Source organism: Saccopteryx leptura, chromosome 3 (assembly GCF_036850995.1).
Source record: "Saccopteryx leptura isolate mSacLep1 chromosome 3, mSacLep1_pri_phased_curated, whole genome shotgun sequence".
NCBI classification, from domain to species: Eukaryota; Metazoa; Chordata; class Mammalia; order Chiroptera; family Emballonuridae; genus Saccopteryx; species Saccopteryx leptura.
This window is the reverse complement of record NC_089505.1, coordinates 82,559,850-82,579,443: the sequence shown is the minus strand read 5'-3', so window position 1 is coordinate 82,579,443 and position 19,594 is coordinate 82,559,850. Positions and strand designations below refer to the sequence as shown.

General features: G+C 46.5%; 1 protein-coding gene across 1 annotated transcript; it reads right to left on the bottom strand.

Annotated features, from left to right (window-relative positions):
* Positions 1 to 3,153: 3,153 nt before the first annotated feature.
* LOC136399474 (zinc finger protein 154-like) lies at positions 3,154 to 11,980 on the bottom strand. Its single transcript, XM_066374668.1, has 3 exons — positions 11,732 to 11,980; positions 8,967 to 9,093; positions 3,154 to 7,477 (listed from the first exon to the last, which is right to left on the bottom strand). Exons 1-3 carry the CDS (start codon positions 11,762 to 11,764, stop codon positions 6,090 to 6,092), a joined length of 1,548 nt encoding a protein of 515 aa, XP_066230765.1. The 5' UTR covers positions 11,765 to 11,980; the 3' UTR covers positions 3,154 to 6,089.
* Between the last annotated feature and the right edge of the window lie 7,614 nt (positions 11,981 to 19,594).

The window sequence follows — 19,594 nt, the reverse complement described above, 5'->3', positions numbered from 1 at the left end:
CTATTAATAGAAAACTGCTCATGAAATAGATGCAACAAAAATTTTTTTTAATTATTTTTATTTATTCATTTTAAAGAAGAGAGAAAGAGAGAGAGAAGAGGGAGGAGCTAAGAAGCATCAATTCCCATATGTGCCTTGATCAGGCAAGCCCAGGGTTTTGAACCAGTGACCTCAGCATTCCAGGTCAACGCTTTATCCACTGCGCCACCACAGGTCAGGCAGATGCAACAAAATTTTACGAAAAAGAACAATGATGATCAATAGGGATTACTTCCTCACCACAGTGAGGTGAGATATAATAAAAATATAATTATATTTTTGCAAATACACATATTAAAACATATGCTTACATATAAAATACATGCCCTAAATACATGGAAATTACCTCATATAACATCAATACAATGATCAAAATGATAAAATTAAATATTGATGTAATAGTATTATATAATTCAAAACATATCCAAAGGTCAATTGTCTTGTCTTCCTTCAAGTTCAGACTGAAAGCCAGTGTCATTAAATTATATTTTTCATCTAATTTTAGATTTTTTCCCCGAGAAATAAAAATACAGAGCAAGACATTTAGGCATTAAAAATATCATGATCAGGCCCTGGCCAGTCGGCCTGGCGTGCAGGAGTCCCGGGTTCGATTCCTGGCCAGGGCAACAGGAGAAGCGCACATCTGCTTCTCCACCCCCCCCCCCTCCTTCCTCTCTGTCTCTCTCTTCCCCTCCCGCAGCCAAGGCTCCATTGGAGCAAAGTTGGCCCGGGTGCTGAGGATGGCTATGTGGCCTCCGCCTCAGGCGCTAGAGGGGCTCTGGTTGCAGCAGAGCAACGCCCCCTGGTGGGCATGATGGGTGGATCCTGGTCAGGCACATGCGGGAGTCTCACTGCCTCCCCATTTCCAACTTCAGAAAAATACAAAAAATAAAAATAAAAAAATATCATGATCAAAGTTTGTATAGGTGGTGAAAAATTAAATGCTCAATTATGAAAGCAAAATGATTCTAGGCCCTGGGTTCAATTCCCAGTCAGGGCACACAGGAGAAGCGCCCATCTGCTTCTCCACCCTTCGCCCTCTCCTTCCTCTTTCTCTTCCCCTTCTGCAGTCAAGGATCCACTGGAGCAAAGTTGGCCCAGGCGCTGAGGATGGCTCCATGGCCTCCACCTCAGGCGCTAGAATGACTCCGGTTACAACGGAGCAACACCCTAGATGGGCAGAGCATCAGCCCCTGGAGGGCATGCTGGTTGGATCCTGGTTGGGACAGTGGGAGTATCTCTGCCTCCCTGCTCGAAGATATACACTTATCAGGTTGCACCCTAGTGAAGACAAAAGGAAGATCTTGCTGAATAGGCAAGGAGAAAAGACAGGTTACCTAAGAAGAAATGTCCTTAAACTGAGTGAAATTAAAATAAAATAATGGAAAACAGAAGAAATCACAATGTTTTAAAGATGTAGGAATAAAATTACTCTCTACTAGGGTTGCCTATAATTCTAACCACTTCTATGAAAATATATGCAAATTGACTGGCTTGTGCTGGCACAGTGGATAGAGCACCAACCTGAAACGCTGAGGTTGCTGGTTTGAATCCCTCGGCTTGCCCAGTCAAGGCACATACAACACACAACCAATGAACAGCTAGAGTAAAGCAACTACTTCTCGTCCTCACAATACTATGTACAATCAATTAAATTTTTTTAAAATTTTATTTATGTGAGAGGGGAGAAAGCAGATAAACAGACCTCTGCTACCACCCCGACTGGGATCCACCCAGCAAGCCCTCTATGGGGCAATGCTCTGCCCATTGGGGGCTTACTACCATTGCTCAGCAACCAAGCTATTTTAGCACCTGAGGCAAGACTGTGGAGTCATCCTCAGTGCCCAAGGCCAACTTACTTAAGCCATTCAAGCCATGGTTGCAGCAGGAAAAGGGAGAGAGAGAGAGAGCGGGAAAAGAGGGGGAGGGGTGGAGAAGCAGATAGGTGCTTCTCCTGTGTGCCCTGACCAGGAATCAAATCCAGCACTTCCACAAGCTTGGCCTACCCTCTACTGATGAGCCAACTGGCCAAGGCTAATAAAAATATTTTAGCCCTGGCCGGTTGGCTCAGCGGTAGAGCGTCGGCCTAGCGTGCGGAGGACCCGGGTTCGATTCCCGGCCAGGGCACATAGGAGAAGCGCCCATTTGCTTCTCCACCCCTCCGCCGCGCTTTCCTCTCTGTCTCTCTCTTCCCCTCCCGCAGCCGAGGCTCCATTGGAGCAAAGATGGCCTGGGCACTGGGCATGGCTCTGTGGCCTCTGCCTCAGGCGCTAGAGTGGCTCTGGTCGCAATATGGCGACGCCCAGGATGGGCAGAGCACCGCCCCTGGTGGGCGTGCCGGGTGGATCCCAGTCGGGCGCATGCGGGAGTCTGTCTGACTGTCTCTCCCTGTTTCCAGCTTCAGAAAAATGAAAAAAAATATATATATATATATATATTTTTTTTTTTAAATATATTTTTAAATCAGTATTGTCTTTATATTCCACTTGAGAGACTTGGTTAAAACTCTTCGGTTTTTGCCTGACCTGTGGTGGCACAGTGGATGGGGTGTCGACCTGGAAACACTGAGGTCGCCGGTTCAAAAAAAAAGACCCTGGGCTTGCCTGGTCAAGGCACATGTGGGAGTTGATGCTTTAAAAAAAAAACACAAAAAAAACCTCTTAGGTTTTCAAGTAACTTTATAAACAATTTCTTTCTGTATAGTTATACCACCAACTCTACACAATCTTCCTAATGGTTTCATTCTCTTTTTATTCTGAGGAGGATACTTTAAATTATCAAGTCTTCCAAACTGAAGACCTGAATGTGAGAGATTCAGAAAAAGTCTTTAATATTTATATACTTTTCCTAACCCACTGGTGACTTCCTCTACTTATAACTGTTAGATGTATTTGTTCTTCTGCTTTACTATTAAAAATAGTAGTAGTATTTTTTAAGAGAGAGGAAGGGAAAGAGGAAGGAGAGACGAGAAGCATCAACCTGTAGTTGCTTCACTTCAGTTCATTGATCGCTTCTCATACATGCCTTGACTGGAGGGCTCAAGCCTGTGAACCCCTGCTCAAGCCAGCGACCACAGAGTCATGTCTATGATCCCACGCTCAAGCCAGTGACCCCGTGCTCAAGCCAGTGACCCTGTGCTCAAGCTGGCAAACCGGAACTCAAACAGCAACATTGGGATTTCAAACTGGGACCCTCAGCATCCCGGGTCGTTGTAGCCCTAAGTGTGACTCCAGCCCAGGGACTGGTGAACACCTCTGTTTTTGTGGCATTGTTTCCCAACTCTCAGGATCTTTGTGTTCATTACTCATGATACCCATGTTTCTAGGTGACACTTGGCTGACCGGGAAAGATTTTTTCCCCTCAATGTGGTTTAAGTCTGCCACCTTCTGCAGGGCACTACATTATTCCTGTCCTCCTTCCCATGCAAGTGACTACCAAGTGCATTTTTAAACATTTTTATTTCAATTACAGTTGACATTCAGTATTATATGGACTTCAGGTGTACAGCATAGTAGACATTTATATAACTTAGGAAGGGGATGCCTGACCAGGTGGTGGTGCTGTGGATGGAGCGTCGGACTGGGATGCAGAGGACCCAGATTCGAGACCCTGAGGTCGCCAGCTTGAGCGCGGGCTCATCTGGTTTGAGCAAAATCCCACCAGCTTGAACCCAAGGTCACTGGCTCCAGCAAGGGGTTACTTGGTCTGCTGAAGGCCCACGGTCAAGGCACATATGAGAAAGCAATCAATGAACAACTAAGGTGTTGCAACGCGCAATGAAAAACTAATGGTTGATGCTTCTCATCTCTCTCCGTTCCTGTCTGTCTGTCCCCGTCTATCCCTCTCTCTGACTCACTCTCTGTCTCTGTAAAAAATTAATTAATTTAAAAAAATCCAAAATATATATATATATTTTTTTTAATTTAACTTAGGAAGGGATCTCCCCAATAAGTCTAAAACTGCCTACCTGGCATAATAGTTACTACATTATTGACTATATCCCCTATGCTGTGTAGTCACTTTACATCCCCGTATTTTGTAACTGACACTATGTTCTTAAACTCTTCCCCTTTTTCACCCACGACCCAACAGCTTCCATATGGCAACCACCAGTTTCCTGTATGTATGAGTGTTTCTGTTTTGTTTGCTCGATTCATCATATATATGACTGAAATCCTATGGTATTTGTCTTTCCCTAGCTGACTTATTACACTTAGCGCAATACCCTCTAGGTCCATCTATATTTTCGCAAATGGTAAGATTTCATCTTTTCTTCTTTTTTTGGTATTTTTCTGAAGTGAGAAGTGGGGAAAGACAGATTCCTGCATGTGCCTGACCGGGATTCACCTGGCATGCCCTCAGGGGGCGATACTCTGCCCATCTGGGATGTTCCTCTGTTGCAATCGGAGCCATTCTAGTGCCTGAGACGAAGGCCATGGAGCCATCCTCAGCACCTGGGCCAACTCTGCTCCAATGGAGCCTTGGCTGCAGGAGAGGAAAAGAGAGAGATAGAGAGGGGGAAGGGTGGAGAAGCAGATGGGCACTTCTCCTGTGTGCCCTGGATGGGAATCAAACCCAGGACTTCCACATGCCAGGCCAATGCTCTATCACTGAGCCAACCGGCCAGGGCCTCCTGGTCCTTATAATCTTAAAACCTGTGATGTCACCCTACAGAATTCAGGACATAAACCACTGCATGACCTGTAGGGATGATGTTCCCGACCCGTGCTGAGCACAACTTGTGTACAAAAGAACTCAATGTTGCTCTCAGAAGCACTGAAGGTTGTCACAAAGACCCTTTCCTCAGGTTGAACTCTGAACCTACAAAAGTCCTGGCACCCAGTCCTGGCTAGGTAACTCAGCTGGTTAGAGCACTATCCCAATACACCAACGCTGTGTGTTCAATCCCTGCTTAGAGCACATAGAAGAATCCACCAATGAATGCATAAGTGGAACAACAAATCAATGGGTCTCTCTTTCTCCCCTTCCTCTAAAATACAAAAAGTTTTGGCATCCAAGTTTCAAATGAGGACCAGAAAGCTCTGCAGTCTCTCCTTCAAGGCTTTGAACAGTGATGCAAACTAGGCCAAAACTGAAGGGATATATTTTGCCATCATACTATTATACCCTCTGAGGCACACAAACTTTGGGATCCCAACAAAAGCTGTTCACCCCTTCTTGCTAGCAAACCCAGTTAACTTCAGAGCACCCCAAATAGTGACTAGAACCCCCAAGATTAAGGGTGGCTTGAACAATAAGACCTTTATTGTCATACAAACAAGAGCAATGGTAGGCACATTTCCTGGGTTGGTGACATGGAGGCTGGAAAATACCATCACAGAAGTCACGTGAGACGAACAATATCCCTGAAAAAATGTAGGCTATCCTCTCAAATATCCAACAGAGTCCTTTAGGCCAAAACTGGAAAAGGCCGTGTCCTAACACATCAGAGTAGAAAAAATAGTTAAAAGTTAAGTGCTCAGGCTGCTCATGAGTCATCCTGCAAATGACAGAATACAAGGGTTTACTTCCCTGAACATTTTGGCATGAATAAATGTTGCCCATTGTGGGCTCCAGCCAGGAGGTAGAGTTGAAATGGCTTCTGCTACACAACTTCCAGAGACATAAATCCAACTATGGCTCTAGACAGGTTAAAAAGTGCAATGCACGTCCCACATACCTAGCATTTATGTGGGTATTCAGATGTATTGAGGCTCAATATAGGAAAATGGTCCCTTCAGAAAGATCTCCTCCAGTGTTGGTGCACTGAACAAAAAAAACAGTGTATACATGTCCAGTTAAGACAGTTCTCCCATTTGAATCTGTGGTATCCAATAAGGTAAGTCTTTTGGTGGAAGTCCCACTCACTGCACTTATAAAACCTTTCTCTACTGTGAATTCCCTAGCTGTAATGAATGAGGCTAGACTTTGGTAAATGATTTCCCACATTTGACACACTCATAAAGACCTTCATCCAATGTGATAATGGTGTTTTAGAAGCCTGGAGCTGAAGGTAAATAATTTCCCACATTCCAACACTCATAAAGCCTTTATCCAGTGTGAACTCTTCGGTGTTTAATGAGGCTTGAGCTATGGCCAAAAGATTTCCCACATTCGCTACATTCATAAGGCCTTTCTCCAGTGTGAATTCTCCTGTGTTTGATGAGACTTGAGTTTTGAGTAAAGGATTTCCCACATTCACTGCACTCATAAGGCCTTGATCCAGTGTGAACTCTCTGGTGTTTTAAGAGACTGGAGCTGTAAGTGAAAAATTTCCCACATTCATTGCACTCATAAGGCCTTTCTCCAGTGTGAACTCTCCGATGCTGAAGAAGTGCAGAGCTTTGACTAAAAGATTTTCCACATTCGTTGCACTTATATGGCCTTTCTCCACTATGAACTCTGCGGTGTTCAATGAGGCTGGAGTTTTGAGTAAAGGATTTTTCACATTCGCTGCATGCATAGGGCCTTGATCCAGAATGAACTCTCTGGTGTTTTATGAGACTTGAGTGGTAGGTAAAGAACTTCCCACATTCATTGCACTCGTAAGGCCTTTCTCCAGTGTGAACACTCCGGTGCTGAAGAAGCGCAGAGCTTTCGCTAAAGGACTTCCCACATTCACTACACTCATAAGGCCTCTCTCCAGTGTGAATTCTTTGATGTTTAATAAGGTTAGACTTGTTGCTAAATAATTTTCCGCATAAGTCACATTCATGAGGCCTTGCCCCAGTATGAACTCTCCGGTGTTGAATAAGGCTAGAGCTTTGCCTAAAGGACTTCCCACATTCCCCACATTTGTAAGGCTTTTCTCCAGTATGGACTCTCCAATGGTCATTGAGGCTATAGCTTTTGCTGTAAGATTTTCCACATTCGCTGCACACATAGCATCTTTCTCTAGTGAGGACTCTCTGTGGCGGAGTAAGTGTGCATTTGCGATCAAAGGCTTTTGTGTATTCTCCAGAGTTGTAGAGGGTTTTTCCCCTGTGAGAGGTGGCCCCACACTCTGTTTTCCAGTTTGACTTCTTAGTGTGTGAGGCCTGGTGCTGAAAAAATCTTAAGCTGGTCAGGAAGTCCCTCACAACTTCCCCACAGGAGAAGGGCTTCCCTGACATGCAGAATTTGCAGTCCTTTGCAAACAAGTCTCTTCCCCTGTTGCTTCGGAAGCACGTCCCTCCTACGTGCTGGTTTCGATGCTGAGCTTCTGTACTGACATGCAACTGTTTCTCACATGCCCCCGTCTTGTCCAGTTTCTGTCCATGACGTCTTCCCTGGTGCTCAGTCAAGTGCATAATCTCTCTCAAGTCCACACCACAGATCTCACAAGGATGGGCCTTCTGAGGAGACACATCTGCCTTGGGAATCCTGACCTGCGACAATCCTGGTAAAGAATTGCTGTGCTCAGAAAGTGCCTCTTCATTCTGGGCTCCATGCCAACAACCTGAAAGCAAGAAGTGGTGATGAAGTGAAGTGGACGTTGCCTTTGGTAGGAGGGGGAAGTCCACACACATCTAACAAACCCAGGAACAAATCCGCGGCAGTGTGTCCTGGTCCAGGGAGTTAGTTCAAGCTGAGGGATTAGCAATACTGGGATATAGAGAACATAGAACAGGGAGAGGCCTTGTGAGGCAAAGGGCACGACCATGCAGTGTGACCCAGAGAGGGGAGACAGGGTATACGATTCATTTCTCAAATAATAACTTTCCAAAAAAACTTCTCCATTGGTGACACCTGAATGCTGTGTAAAAGGATGTATCAAGAACCAAGAAAACACAACTATAACAGGGCAGCAGGTATCCAAGAACTGTTTAAGAATATGCACACACCTCGGGACACAATGCACAGGGGCCAATGCAGAAGGCGCTACATATGGACTGGTGAGAAAAATGAGTTAGACACAGAATGGAGAGATGTAAGGTTAACTCCAGGCTGGAAGCAAGAGTAGAAGTGACAAGTGACACACTTGACAAATCAGCAAAGGGTCAAGAGAGGAGATCCTGGCCAGGTAGTTCAGCTGGTTAGAGCATCGTCCTGATACATCAAGGTTGCAGGTTTGATCCCTGGTCAGGGCACATATAAGAATCAACCAATGAATGTATAAATAAATAGAATAACAAATCGATGTTTTTCTCTCTCTCAAATCAACCAATAAAAAATCACAAAATAAAGGGAAGACAGAAATGAAATGTAGCTACTGGCATGGGCATCAAAATACTAGTCCAAGAGAATAAGTGTCTAGTATGATCTGAACACAGCACTGACATCATGTTCTCCTCCAGGTACCACTCCTCAGGGCCACGCTCCCTCTGAGCCATTTTGCTCAGCCTAGACTCCTGCACATCCTGTGAGTCACTGCTCTGCAACCCAATCCAACAACTCCATCAATGAGCAAATGCATGGCACCTTATACCAGTACTAAAGGACCAACGGCACCAATGAGTAGCCAGCACTAGCCCAGAGCAAACACAGCACATGACAGCCAACAGAAAACGAAATACTACACAGAAAACATCAGATGAGGGTCTTACAAGAACAGCCCGTGGTCCGTGTAATGAATAACCATGTCAGGGATGGTAATTCTTGGCTCAGGCAGGCCTGAGGAAATGCCAGCTAGAAGACCTGAACCTGGGCGGGCACACAGGTGCCTTGGATCTGGACGTCATCCCATGATGTAGAAGGCAAGTACTGTGGTCTCCATTATGTTCACTGGAAGACTGCTGACCACGATTCTTTCCCTGCAACTCTGCAGGGAAGCAGGAATTAGCTGCTCCAGGAAGGGGAGGGCAGGGCACACACCTCAGCCCCTACCAAGGGAAATGGGAAAGAAAGCAGAATTCTTGGCTCTGGTGGGAGAACAGACCTCCCCCTAGGGGAAGAGGGAAGGGTGGAACTACTAGCTCACAGCACAGGGGTGAGTTTGAAAACCTTACCCAAGGAGGTTATAAGTGCCAAGTTCTCCAGCATCACATCGTGGTACAGACGTCTCTGAGCCTCATCAAGGAGCTCCCATTCCTCCAAGGAGAAGTACACGGCCACATCCTCAAAGGTCACCCTGCCCTGGCATGATGGGGACAGATGAAACCACAAAACGCTCCTCTGCTGTGAACCCACAATCCCTTCCTCCCCGCATCTACCATACGCCTGTCCTCTTCCCAATCTCCCCATCTCAAAGGACAATCAAGCCCTGGTGCCATTGCCGCTGTTGTCTCCTCGTGGGCTCGCTGATGAAAGGATCCAGCCATCAGCAAGAGAAGGCAAGTGGATAAGCAGGTATCCCAGCTGTGGAGCTGGAATAGAGGGCTCACGCCAGGCTATCCCATTGGTGTGGCTAATGTCACATTAAATCTCGATACCAGGGCCCTGGAGGCATCAGGCATATCCCCTCTCCAACTACAAACAGTGTTTGAGACTGGAACCTAGTGCCACATGCCTCTGGAAATCACCATCTCACTATTCCACAACAGAGGCATCTCCCTGGCTTCCCGTGTTCCTTTTACTTTAACCACACCTCCTCTTCACCTCACTGGTGAGGGCGGGATTCCCATCTTAGGGTCATGAGGATGGCCAAACACACGGCACCTAACCCTATACAGAGGACACTACACACCACACTGGGCCACACCTGGGGGCTGTACTCTGAAAAGGAGTGAACAAGCAGTAGCTGTACCATGCAAGCTTTATAAAATGAAAGAGTGGGATACCGCCTCGATCCTGCAAAAGGGTGTGATTGCCTTCTTTGAATAACTATAGGCTGGTAGAGAACAGAAACCCATACAGAGTGAGAAGCAGAAACTACCGAGTCCCTCTGATGAGGTTATTTGAACTGGAGACCTTATTAATGGCAGGAGAGCAGGTAGGAGACCTTGCATTTGGGTCACTGGAGTCCCTCTCCAGCTTCTACCACATGGCAAGGCCTTAATTTCAGGCCTCATACCACAACTGGGCAACAGCATCCAATACTATCCTACGCCTGCCATAGTCTCCAATAACAACGCCGGCCCCAAATCATTCTTTGAAGACCTCCACGCCAGCTCCATTCCTTGCCTCAGACTTAGCCACAAAGAACAATAGGTAGAGCTCAGAAACTCATGGTTCTCTTCTGCTTGTGCTGCACGTGATGTCCCCTCAGTAGCCACAAACTTCCCATGTCTCTCATTCAAAGACAAGCCTCACTGGGGATCCACCAGAGAGGCCTAGTGATTCTCACGGTGGCCACATCTGCAGGTCCCAGACCTTATTCTCCAAGCTGAAAAGAAAACCCTGGTGGAGTTTAGAGCGGTGAATAAGCACCCACTCAAGCCAGAGTGTCATTTTGCCTTAATTACTCCTAAGCTGCTGCATCCATCTCATGTTTACTCTTCTGCCTTGGCCACTGGACAGACTATCCTATACCTGAAACACTCTCCTGCCATGGCCACTTACCTCCCTCATCTGTGTTTCAATGCCATCACCTAGGTATCCAAGCAAGAGGGCCAGTCCTAAGACCCTAATGTCCGTCCATTTCCTGGCACCCTAACAGCTTTACCACCATTATCAGAAAAATGCTCCTCTCAAAGGTGACCCACTCATTCCCGTGGGCCCACACAGCAGCCCTAACATTTCTGATGTCTCCATCCTGAACTGTTCCCCAGATTTCCAAAATTGGGTGTTGAGCTGCTCACTTCATGCCTCCACATAGTGCGCCCTAAAAAAATCTCAGAACACCCCGATATCTCCCATGAATATTACTCCTACTACCAATTTCCTCATCTAAGTTGGTAGAGTTTCCATTCTTACAGCTGCTAAGAACAAGCGTAGGATTATCCGAGTCCTCTGTTTTATACCCTCACAGTCCACAGCAGAAAACAAAAATGTGTCATCTTAAAAAAATAATGTCCAGCCCTGGCCGGTTGGCTCAGTGGTAGAGCGTCGGCCTGGCGTGCAGGAGTCCTGGGTTTGATACCCGGCCAGGGCACACAGGAGAGGCGCCCATCTGCTTCTCCACCCCTCCCCCTCTCCTTCCTCTCTGTCTCTCTCTTCCCCTCCCGCAGCCAAGGCTCCATTGGAGCAAAGTTGGCCTGGGCGCTGAGGATGGCTCTATGGCCTCTGCCTCAGGCGATAGAATGGCTCTGGTTGCAACAGAGCAACGGCCCAGATGGGCAGAGCATCGCCTCCTGGTGGGCATGCCGGGTGGATCCCGGTCAGGCGCATGCAGGAGTCTGTCTCTCTGCTTCCACGCTTCTCACTTAAGAAAAATACAAAAAAAAAAAAAAAAAGTAAACACCTCCATACCACCCTTGACATAGCCTTGGAACTCTGTGCTTGGGGTCTTCCTCCAGGCTCTCCAAACCCCAAAACTGAGGGGGAAAGCATTTAAGAGTCCGAGGACACACATTTCGGACACGACGTGGGTGGAGGTCGGGGCCAGCGAGAGGCTGGGAAACCCTACACTTCCCTGTGGTTCCTCTACCGCTCCTGCGGCTGCGGAACACGTGGAGAGGGGCCCGCCTCAGAGAAGCGATTTCAGGGCTCAATTCGACCTTTACCGGGTGCCCCTCAGTCTGTCACCTCTCCCAGCCCCGTCACACCGGGTGTCACCCACGAGCGCCTCACGGTCCGGGACGCCGGGGCCTGGGCTGCAGGACGTGACCGGCCCCCGCACCGGGGATCCGGGTTCGGAGGTGTGAGGCTGTGAGGGCCCGGGGGCCGCGCTCACCTCAGCCGGGCGCCTCAGCGCGGCCGCCGCCATCGGACTCTGCGGGTGGGGCGAGAGCAGCGGGCGAGGAGGCAGCCCCGGGCAAGGAACCTATCTCGGCTCCGGCGCAGGTCACCGACGAAATTCACAGGCGCGTCTCGGGGGCAGGGACAACGAGTCCCGCGTGTTTTTAACCGGGCACCTCGATCCTGACGCAGAACACTGGAGCCTTGAAGGACGAACAAAACCACGAACAGTTAATATGGCCGCCACGAGGGAGCCGGAAGTCCCGCCCCCTGAGGATGAACACCATGTGAAATGCACTTTTCTAAGTTCTCATTGGGTAGTGATGCTGCTGTTCTGCTCTGAACATTCTGGGTAATGTAGTTCGCACAGAGCCAGAAAATGGCGGGTATAATGAATGGTTTGTCAAAAAGTCCAGGCTAGGCCCTGGCCGGTTGGATCAGTGGTAGAGCGTTGGCCTGGCTTGCAGAAGTACCGGGTTCGATTCCGGCCAGGGCACACAGGAGAGGCGCCCATCTGCTTCTCCACCCCTCCCCCTCTCCTTCCTCTCTGTCTCTCTCTTCCCCTCCCGCAGCCAAGGCTCCATTGGAGCAAAGATGGCTTGGGCGCTGGGGATGGCTCCTTGGCCTATGCCCCAGGCGCTAGAGTGGCTCTGGTCTCAACAGAGCGATGTCCCGTAGGGGCAGAGCATCGCCCCCTGGTGGGCGTGTGATTGTCTCTCCCCGTTTCCAGCTTCAGAAAAATACAAAAAAAAAAAAAAAAAAAAGTCTAGGCTAGGCATGAAGGAGCATTGGGGAAATGGCATAACCAGGTACACTTTGCCTACTTTTTAAAGAGAACGTCATCATATTTATATGAAGTGCTCTCTGCAGCTAATTGCCAATGTTTTGGAGACATTATTTCTTACTCTAAAGCTCAGCATTTTCCTGGAGGTTAAAAAATATATATATATTTATATTTTGGGGGAATTGAATGTGGTACGTCTGCATGCTGGGCCAACCCTCTATTCACTGAGCAAACCGGCCAGAGCCTACAACCACCTTTCTTAAGCCACCATTCTGATGCATTTTCCCCCCCGACTTTGCCTTGGTAGTAGCTTCAGTCCCACAGTCTCTGCCCTCTACTCTGCAGCCAGAAGGAGTCTTGTAAGACCTTGTAAATACCACTTTCCTCCTTTGATCCAAACCTCCAGAAGAGACACCCAACTTCTCTGTCATTCCAGTCCTGACTCCTGCCTCCCTGCTCTTGTTTTTACCAGAAATAAAGGAGACCTGTGGTTTCTTTTTTTTTTTTAGTGAGAGAGAGAGAGACAGGAAGGGTGAGAGATGAGAAGCATCAATTATTTGTTGTGTCAACTGAAGTTATTTATTGATTGCTGTCCCATATGAGCCTTGACCAGGGGGCTCCAGCATGCAGACGTACCACATTCAATTCCCAATCATGGCAAACATGAGAAAAGAACATATGCTTCCTTTCCCCTTTATCCCTCTTCTCTCTCTTCCAAGTGTTGAGGATAGGTCAGTTGATTCTAGCATTGACCCCAAATGGGGTTGCCGGGTGGATCCCAGTCACAGCACATGCAGGAGTCTATCTCTCCTCCTCTCACTTAAAAAAAAAAAAAAAAAAAGTGGTTGTACTCTGGATGTACATTTCAAATTGAGGCAACTAGATTTTCTCTAGTGGAGGGAGAGGGGGTGACATGCAGGATTCAGGGATGACCCCAGGATTTTTGGTTTTAGCAGCTGTTGTAATGAAAACTCCATTATCTAAAATGGATAAGGATGTAGTAGGAGTAATATTCAGCAGGAGCTTTCTTTTGGCCACGTTAAAAGTTTAAGGTGTTTCAGAGATCACTGAGTGTAAGGAAGCATGAGGTGGGCAGCTGGACACAGAGTTCTGAAAATCTGGGGAAGTGTTCAGGATGGAAGCATCTAAAATGAGATGGGTTCCACATGGACCCAGGTGAGTGAGCTGTGGTCACACTTAGGAGAACTAATCTTTTTTTTAATTATAATTTTTAAATTTTTATTTATTAATTTTTAGAGAAAATGGGGGAGGAGCAGGAAGCAGCAACTCCTTCATGTGCCTTTACCAGGCAAGCCCAGGGTTTTGAACTGGTGACCTCAGCATTCTAGGTCGACGATTTAACCACTGTGCCACCACAGGCCAGGCTAGGAAGGCTAATCTTAAAGTTACAGTGGTAAAGCTATTAGAGGGCCAGGTAGGGAGGGGTAGTGGTGTCTATTTCTTGTGTAAATATTCAACACTACAGTAAATAAGCCATGATATGTGGTCTTGCCAATTTCCCCGGTGTATATAGGCTCACTGTGGCCAATTTTAAAATGCCAATTTGGCCTGACCAGGCAGTGGCGCAGTGGATAGAGCGTCAGACTGGGATGCAGAGGACCCAGGTTTGGGACCCCGAGGTCGCCAACTTGAGCACGGGCTCATCTGGTTTGAGCAAAAGCCCACCAGCTTGAACCCAAGGTCGCTGGCTCCAGCAAGGGGTTACTTGGTCTGCTGAAGGCCCATGGTCAAGGCACTTATGAGAAAGCAATCAATAAACAACTAAGGTGTGCAACGTGCAATGAAAAACTAATGATTGATGCTTCTCATCTCTCTCTGTTCCTGTCTGTCTGTCCCTGTCTATCCCTCTCTCTGACTCACTCTCTCTGTAAAAAAATTAAAAAATAAAATAAAATGCCAATTTGATGTCACTGAACATGGATTTGGAAAGTTACCAGTAGCCCGCCAATGTACTCTATCTACACCATACTACTTCAGAAGCCACATATAACCTGAAGAACATACAAAATAATACAAAGTAGAAAAATGATTATGAAGTGAGTTTTATATTTCTATTTTGAACAGTTTGAGGAATAACTGACTTGATGGTTTGACGCATTCTTGCATCTTTTCATATATATATATATATATATATATATATATATATATATATATATATATATATATATCAAGTGAGAGGCAAGGAGGCAGAGAGACAGACTCCCACATGTGCCACAACCGAGATCCACCCCACAACTCCCATGTGGGGCTGATGTTCTGCCCATCTGGAAACACTACTCCGTTGCTCAGCAACCAACCTATTTTAGCACCTGAGGTGAGACCATGGAGCTATCCTCAGCACCCGGGGGCAAACTTGCTCATTTGAGCCTTGGCTGCAGGAGGAGAGAAGGGGAAGGGGAGAATTGTAGAAGCAGATGATCATACTCTTGTGTTCCCTGACGGGGAATCAAACCTGGGACTTGTACATGCCAGGAAAATGCTCTACCACTAACCCAACCAGCCAGAGCCACATTCCTGCATCTCGAAACAAAGAGTTTCTTGCTACTTTTTTTTTGTATTTTTCTGAAGTGAGAAGCAAGGAGGCAGGCAGACAGACTGCTATATGCGCCCAACCCAGATCCACCCAGCATGCCCACCAGGAGGTGATGCTCTGCCCATCTGAGGCGCTGCTCCATTGTAACTGAAGCCATTCTAGCACCTGAGGCAGAGGCCATGGAGCCGTCTTCAGTGCACAGGCCAATTTGCTCCAATGGAGCCTTGGCTGCAGGAGGGGAAGAGAGAGACAAAGAGAGAAGTGAGGGGAAAAGGTGGAGAAGCAGATGGGCGCTTCTCCTGTGTACCCTGACAAGGAATTGAACCAGCGACTTCCACACGCCGGACCAACGCTCCACCAGAGACAACAGGCCAGGACCTCCTGCTACCTTTTTTAACTTATCCTCTCAACATATAAAATTACTCATACAATGACATATTATATCCTTTGTCATAGCTATTTTCAAATATATACAAAAATGAAAAAGAAAGTTTTATAAAGCTGGATAAACCTTTCCCCAATCTCTCATCATTATTTATCATTAAGTGGCCATTCTGTTTCATTTCTTCTCATATGAACTAGTGGGCTATTCTACTTATTCTCAGACATGATACCAAAAGATGCATAACCTCCTGAAAATATGATACATTTTTCCAATGTAAGAGCTCTTTCATAATGCCAATAATCATCACACAAAATAAAAATATTTTAAAATTTTTATTTACTGGTCCTGGTCGGTTGGCTCAGTGGTAGAGCATCAGCCCAGCATGTGGGAGTCCTGGATTCAATTCCCATCCAGGGCACACAGGAGAAGCTCCCATCTGCTTCTCCACCCTTCCCCCTCTCCTTTCTATCTCTCTCTTCCCCTTCCCCAGCCAAGGCTCCATTGGAGCAAAGTTGGCCCGGGAGCTGGGGACATCACCATGGCCTCCGCCTCAGGCTCTAAAATGGCTCCAGTTGCAATGGAGCACTGCCCAGATAGAGAGAGCATCACCCCCTGGTGGGAATGCCGGGTGGATCCATCGGATGCATGCAGCAGTCTGTCTCTCTGCTTCCCCGCTTCTCACTTCAGGGGGGAAGGGAAAGCAGTTCCAAATAAAGATCTAGATATTCCTTTTTTCTTAGAATATTAAGTGGGGAACCCTATATGGGCTCAACCATCACTCTCCTCATATCCCCTGAAAGGGGCAGCCTTGCCTCACTGGAAGTAAATATTGGCAAGCAGTGAAGCTATTGCCATTTGAATCAATAGGAATGCAGACTGAGTCACAAAAGACACATCCTGAGACTGACCACAGGATCACCCTTCTCTCCAGCTTTGTTTTCTTGCCTGTAGAGCAACGGCACTTTGAGTGAACACACCAGGGGCGAGGGTAATCCACAAAACCATTAGATTATTTTCTCTGCAAATGACCTTACTTATAAAAAAGTTATAGAGATCTCAAATGTCTGTATACAGATCACACAAGCCACAATCCCTAAAACATTTGTGGATAAACTTTCAGAAGAGACACCTTCATATTACTGCAGTCTCTTCTCGCTTCTAATACATTGATTCTGTCCAAAATGTGGTTCCACCTAACCTCAGTCTTGAAACAAATGACATCAGCCTATGAAATTTTGTACATCCTGGCATGTAGCTCATTCCAGGATCTGGGATGTGGTCTTTTCAACGTTGCTGGGAATTAGGTAGTATCTACTGTGAACAAGGAAATAAATCTACTGTTCAGAAGCACAACAAAGGCCTCCCCTTCAGGGTGATCTTTGACCACACCAATAATCGGGGCACTAGCCTGCATATTAGAACCACAAAGTCATGCAGCTTTTCTTTCAAGGCCTTGGGAAGCAATGCAAAATAAACCCATATTGCACAAAGAGTGGTTTTGAGCCATCATGTTCTTGCTTCTAAAGCACGGAAAGTTTGGGGTCCTCATAAAATGTATTCACCTCTAGATGATGACAGATCATAATTCTGCTTTCAAGTCACCCTGTACAGTGAACAGAACCAACAAAATAAGAATAAAAAGAACACATTGGCTGGGTGGGTCAGTTGGTTGGAACATTGTCCCAAAGAGCAGAGGTTGCCAGTTCGATCCCTGGTCAGGGCACATACAAGAACAGATTCATGTTCATTCCTATCTCTCTCTACCTCTCTCCCTAACTCTCTACCAAATCAATTTTTAAAAAAAGATATTTAATAAAAAAGAGAAAGCAAAAAGACCTCAACATAAAGATCATAAAACAGAGCAGTGTACATAGAACAAGCTGTTTCTTTTCTTTTTTTTTTTTACAGATGAGAAGCATCAATCATTAGTTTTTCATTGCGTGTTGCAACACCTTAGTTGTTCATTGATTGCTTTCTCATATGTGCCTTGACCGCAGGCCTTCAGCAGACCAAGTAACTCCTTGCTCGAGCCAGCGACCTTGGATTCAAGCTGGTGGGCTATTGCTCAAACCCAATGAGTCCGTGCTCAAGCTGGCAACCTCGGGGTCTCGAACCTGGGTCCTCTGCATCCCAGTCTGACACTCTATCCACTGTGCCACCACCTGGTCAAGCTCTTTTTTTTTGAGAGGGAGGGAGCCTAACCAGGTGGTGGCACAGTGGATAGAGCATCCAACTGGGATGTGGAAGACCCAGGTTCAAAACCCTGAGGTCATCGGCTTGAGCGTGGGGTCATAGACATGACCCAAGGGTCGCTGGCTTAAGCCCAAGGTCACTGGCTTGAGCAAGGTGTCACTCGCTCTGCTGAAGCCCCTGGTCAAGGCACATATGAGAAAGCAATCAATGAACTGAGATGCCGCAACAAATTGATGCTTTTCATCTCTCTCCCTTCCTGTCTGTCTGTCCCTCTCTCTGTTGAAAAGAGAGAGAAAGAGAGAGAGAGAGAGAAGGAAACATCAAGCTGTTCCTGTGTGTGCCCTGACTAGGAATCAAACTGGCAACGTCTGCACTTCAGGACAAACTCTAACCGAGCTATCTGCCAAGGCTTAATTTTTTTTTATATTGATTGATTGATTTTTTAGAGATAGAGAGAGGAAAGAAAAAGGAGAGAGAAGGGAAGCATTCATTTGTTGTTCCACTCTGTGAGGCATTCATTGGTAGCTTCCTGTGTGTGTGCCTTGACTGGGGAACAAACCCACAACTGTGTCACTTCAGGACAATGCTCTAAGCGACTGAGCAAACCAGCCAGGGCCAACAGTTTCAAGTCAGTAAATGAAAACCTGAAGAAATACACCACAGCATAATCTCAGAAAAACAATGTTGCTGGAAAATGTTTTCTTTCTTTGCTGAGGATGAATCTTCTGGACCAACACTAGTCAGAGAGAAGGAAAAGAAGATCCCACCAAGAGCTCAATGCATTCATCATTTCCTCAAGCAAAATAAGAGAACAGAGAGGTCAGTTTCCTAGCATGCTGGGGCCATGGCTGGTGCACACTGTGCAGCTGAGTCAGGTAATAGTGGTGAAATGGCTCCAGCCACAAAAACTGGACAGAAAAACTCACCTCAATCTGGTAATAACCCTGGTCACCTTATAAAGTGTAATGCAGCCCCTTAAAGCTGAGCTTGTACCCAAAACATGAAGCATCTAGCCCAGTGTATGTTCTGCTAAAAGGTCTACATTCAGATAAATGATTCTCAGTGTATTCCAGAGTTGTACTGAATGAGGAAGTAAAACACTTCCAGCACATGTATGGTTCTACTCCAATGTGAACTCTCCCACATGTTGTTATGAGTCGGGGGTGCAGAGAGAGAGATCAGCAGACGACATCATCATGGACTAGCAAAGGACCACCGCTTGCTCAGGCAAATGGCCCCGAGTTCATGCTGTGTCCTATTTTTATTCACAAGACTTCAAAAAGCTTGTCTACTGAGAAATTGGCATAACATCAAGTGTAACTTTTACTTAAAGATACATGGAGTACACCTGCATGTTAGCTTAATAACAATATAATATCAAAAGGCATTAATTGCTATTGCTCCTATGGTTCCCACAACATTCCTCTCTTTATCTCATGGGATAACCTTGAAAGGAACAGAAATCTTATGAGAATGTTTTACTGAGAAAAAGCCCAGCAACTGCCTTCAGTCACATGGACCTGTTTCAGTGACCCGCCTTCAAGTCACAAAACAATTCTTTTGGCAAAACATTCTTTTCTTGTTGGCTGTGTTCCCATCCAAGGCCATGCAATGGGTTATTCCACTACACCAGTGTTTCCCAACCTTTTTTGTGCCATGCCCCACCTTAACCTTTCTAAAATTTTTATGTCCCCCCTATGTAACATACATAATTTTTAACATTAAAAAATTGATTTGTTCACTTAATAAACATAAATGATAGGTTCTAGGAAGAAATCACTATGAAATTGTTAACAGGCCCTGGCTGGTTGGCTCAGCGGTAGAGCGTCGGCCTGGTGTGCGGGGGACCCGGGTTCGATTCCTGGCCAGGGCACATAGGAGACGCGCCCATTTGCTTCTCCACACCCCCCCTCCTTCCTCTCTGTCTCTCTCTTCCCCTCCC

Bases quoted from the DNA above. Each gene is read 5' to 3' on its own strand.
- LOC136399474 (XM_066374668.1), bottom strand. From the start codon at position 11,764: ATGGCGGCGGCCGCGCTGAGGCGCCCGGCTGAG. The intron at 9,094-11,731 runs GTGAGCGCGGCC...CCATCATGCCAG, and splicing joins CGCTGAGGCGCCCGGCTGAG to GGCAGGGTGACCTTTGAGGA. The intron at 7,478-8,966 runs GTAAGGTTTTCA...TCTTGCTTTCAG, and splicing joins GGCACTTATAACCTCCTTGG to GTTGTTGGCATGGAGCCCAG.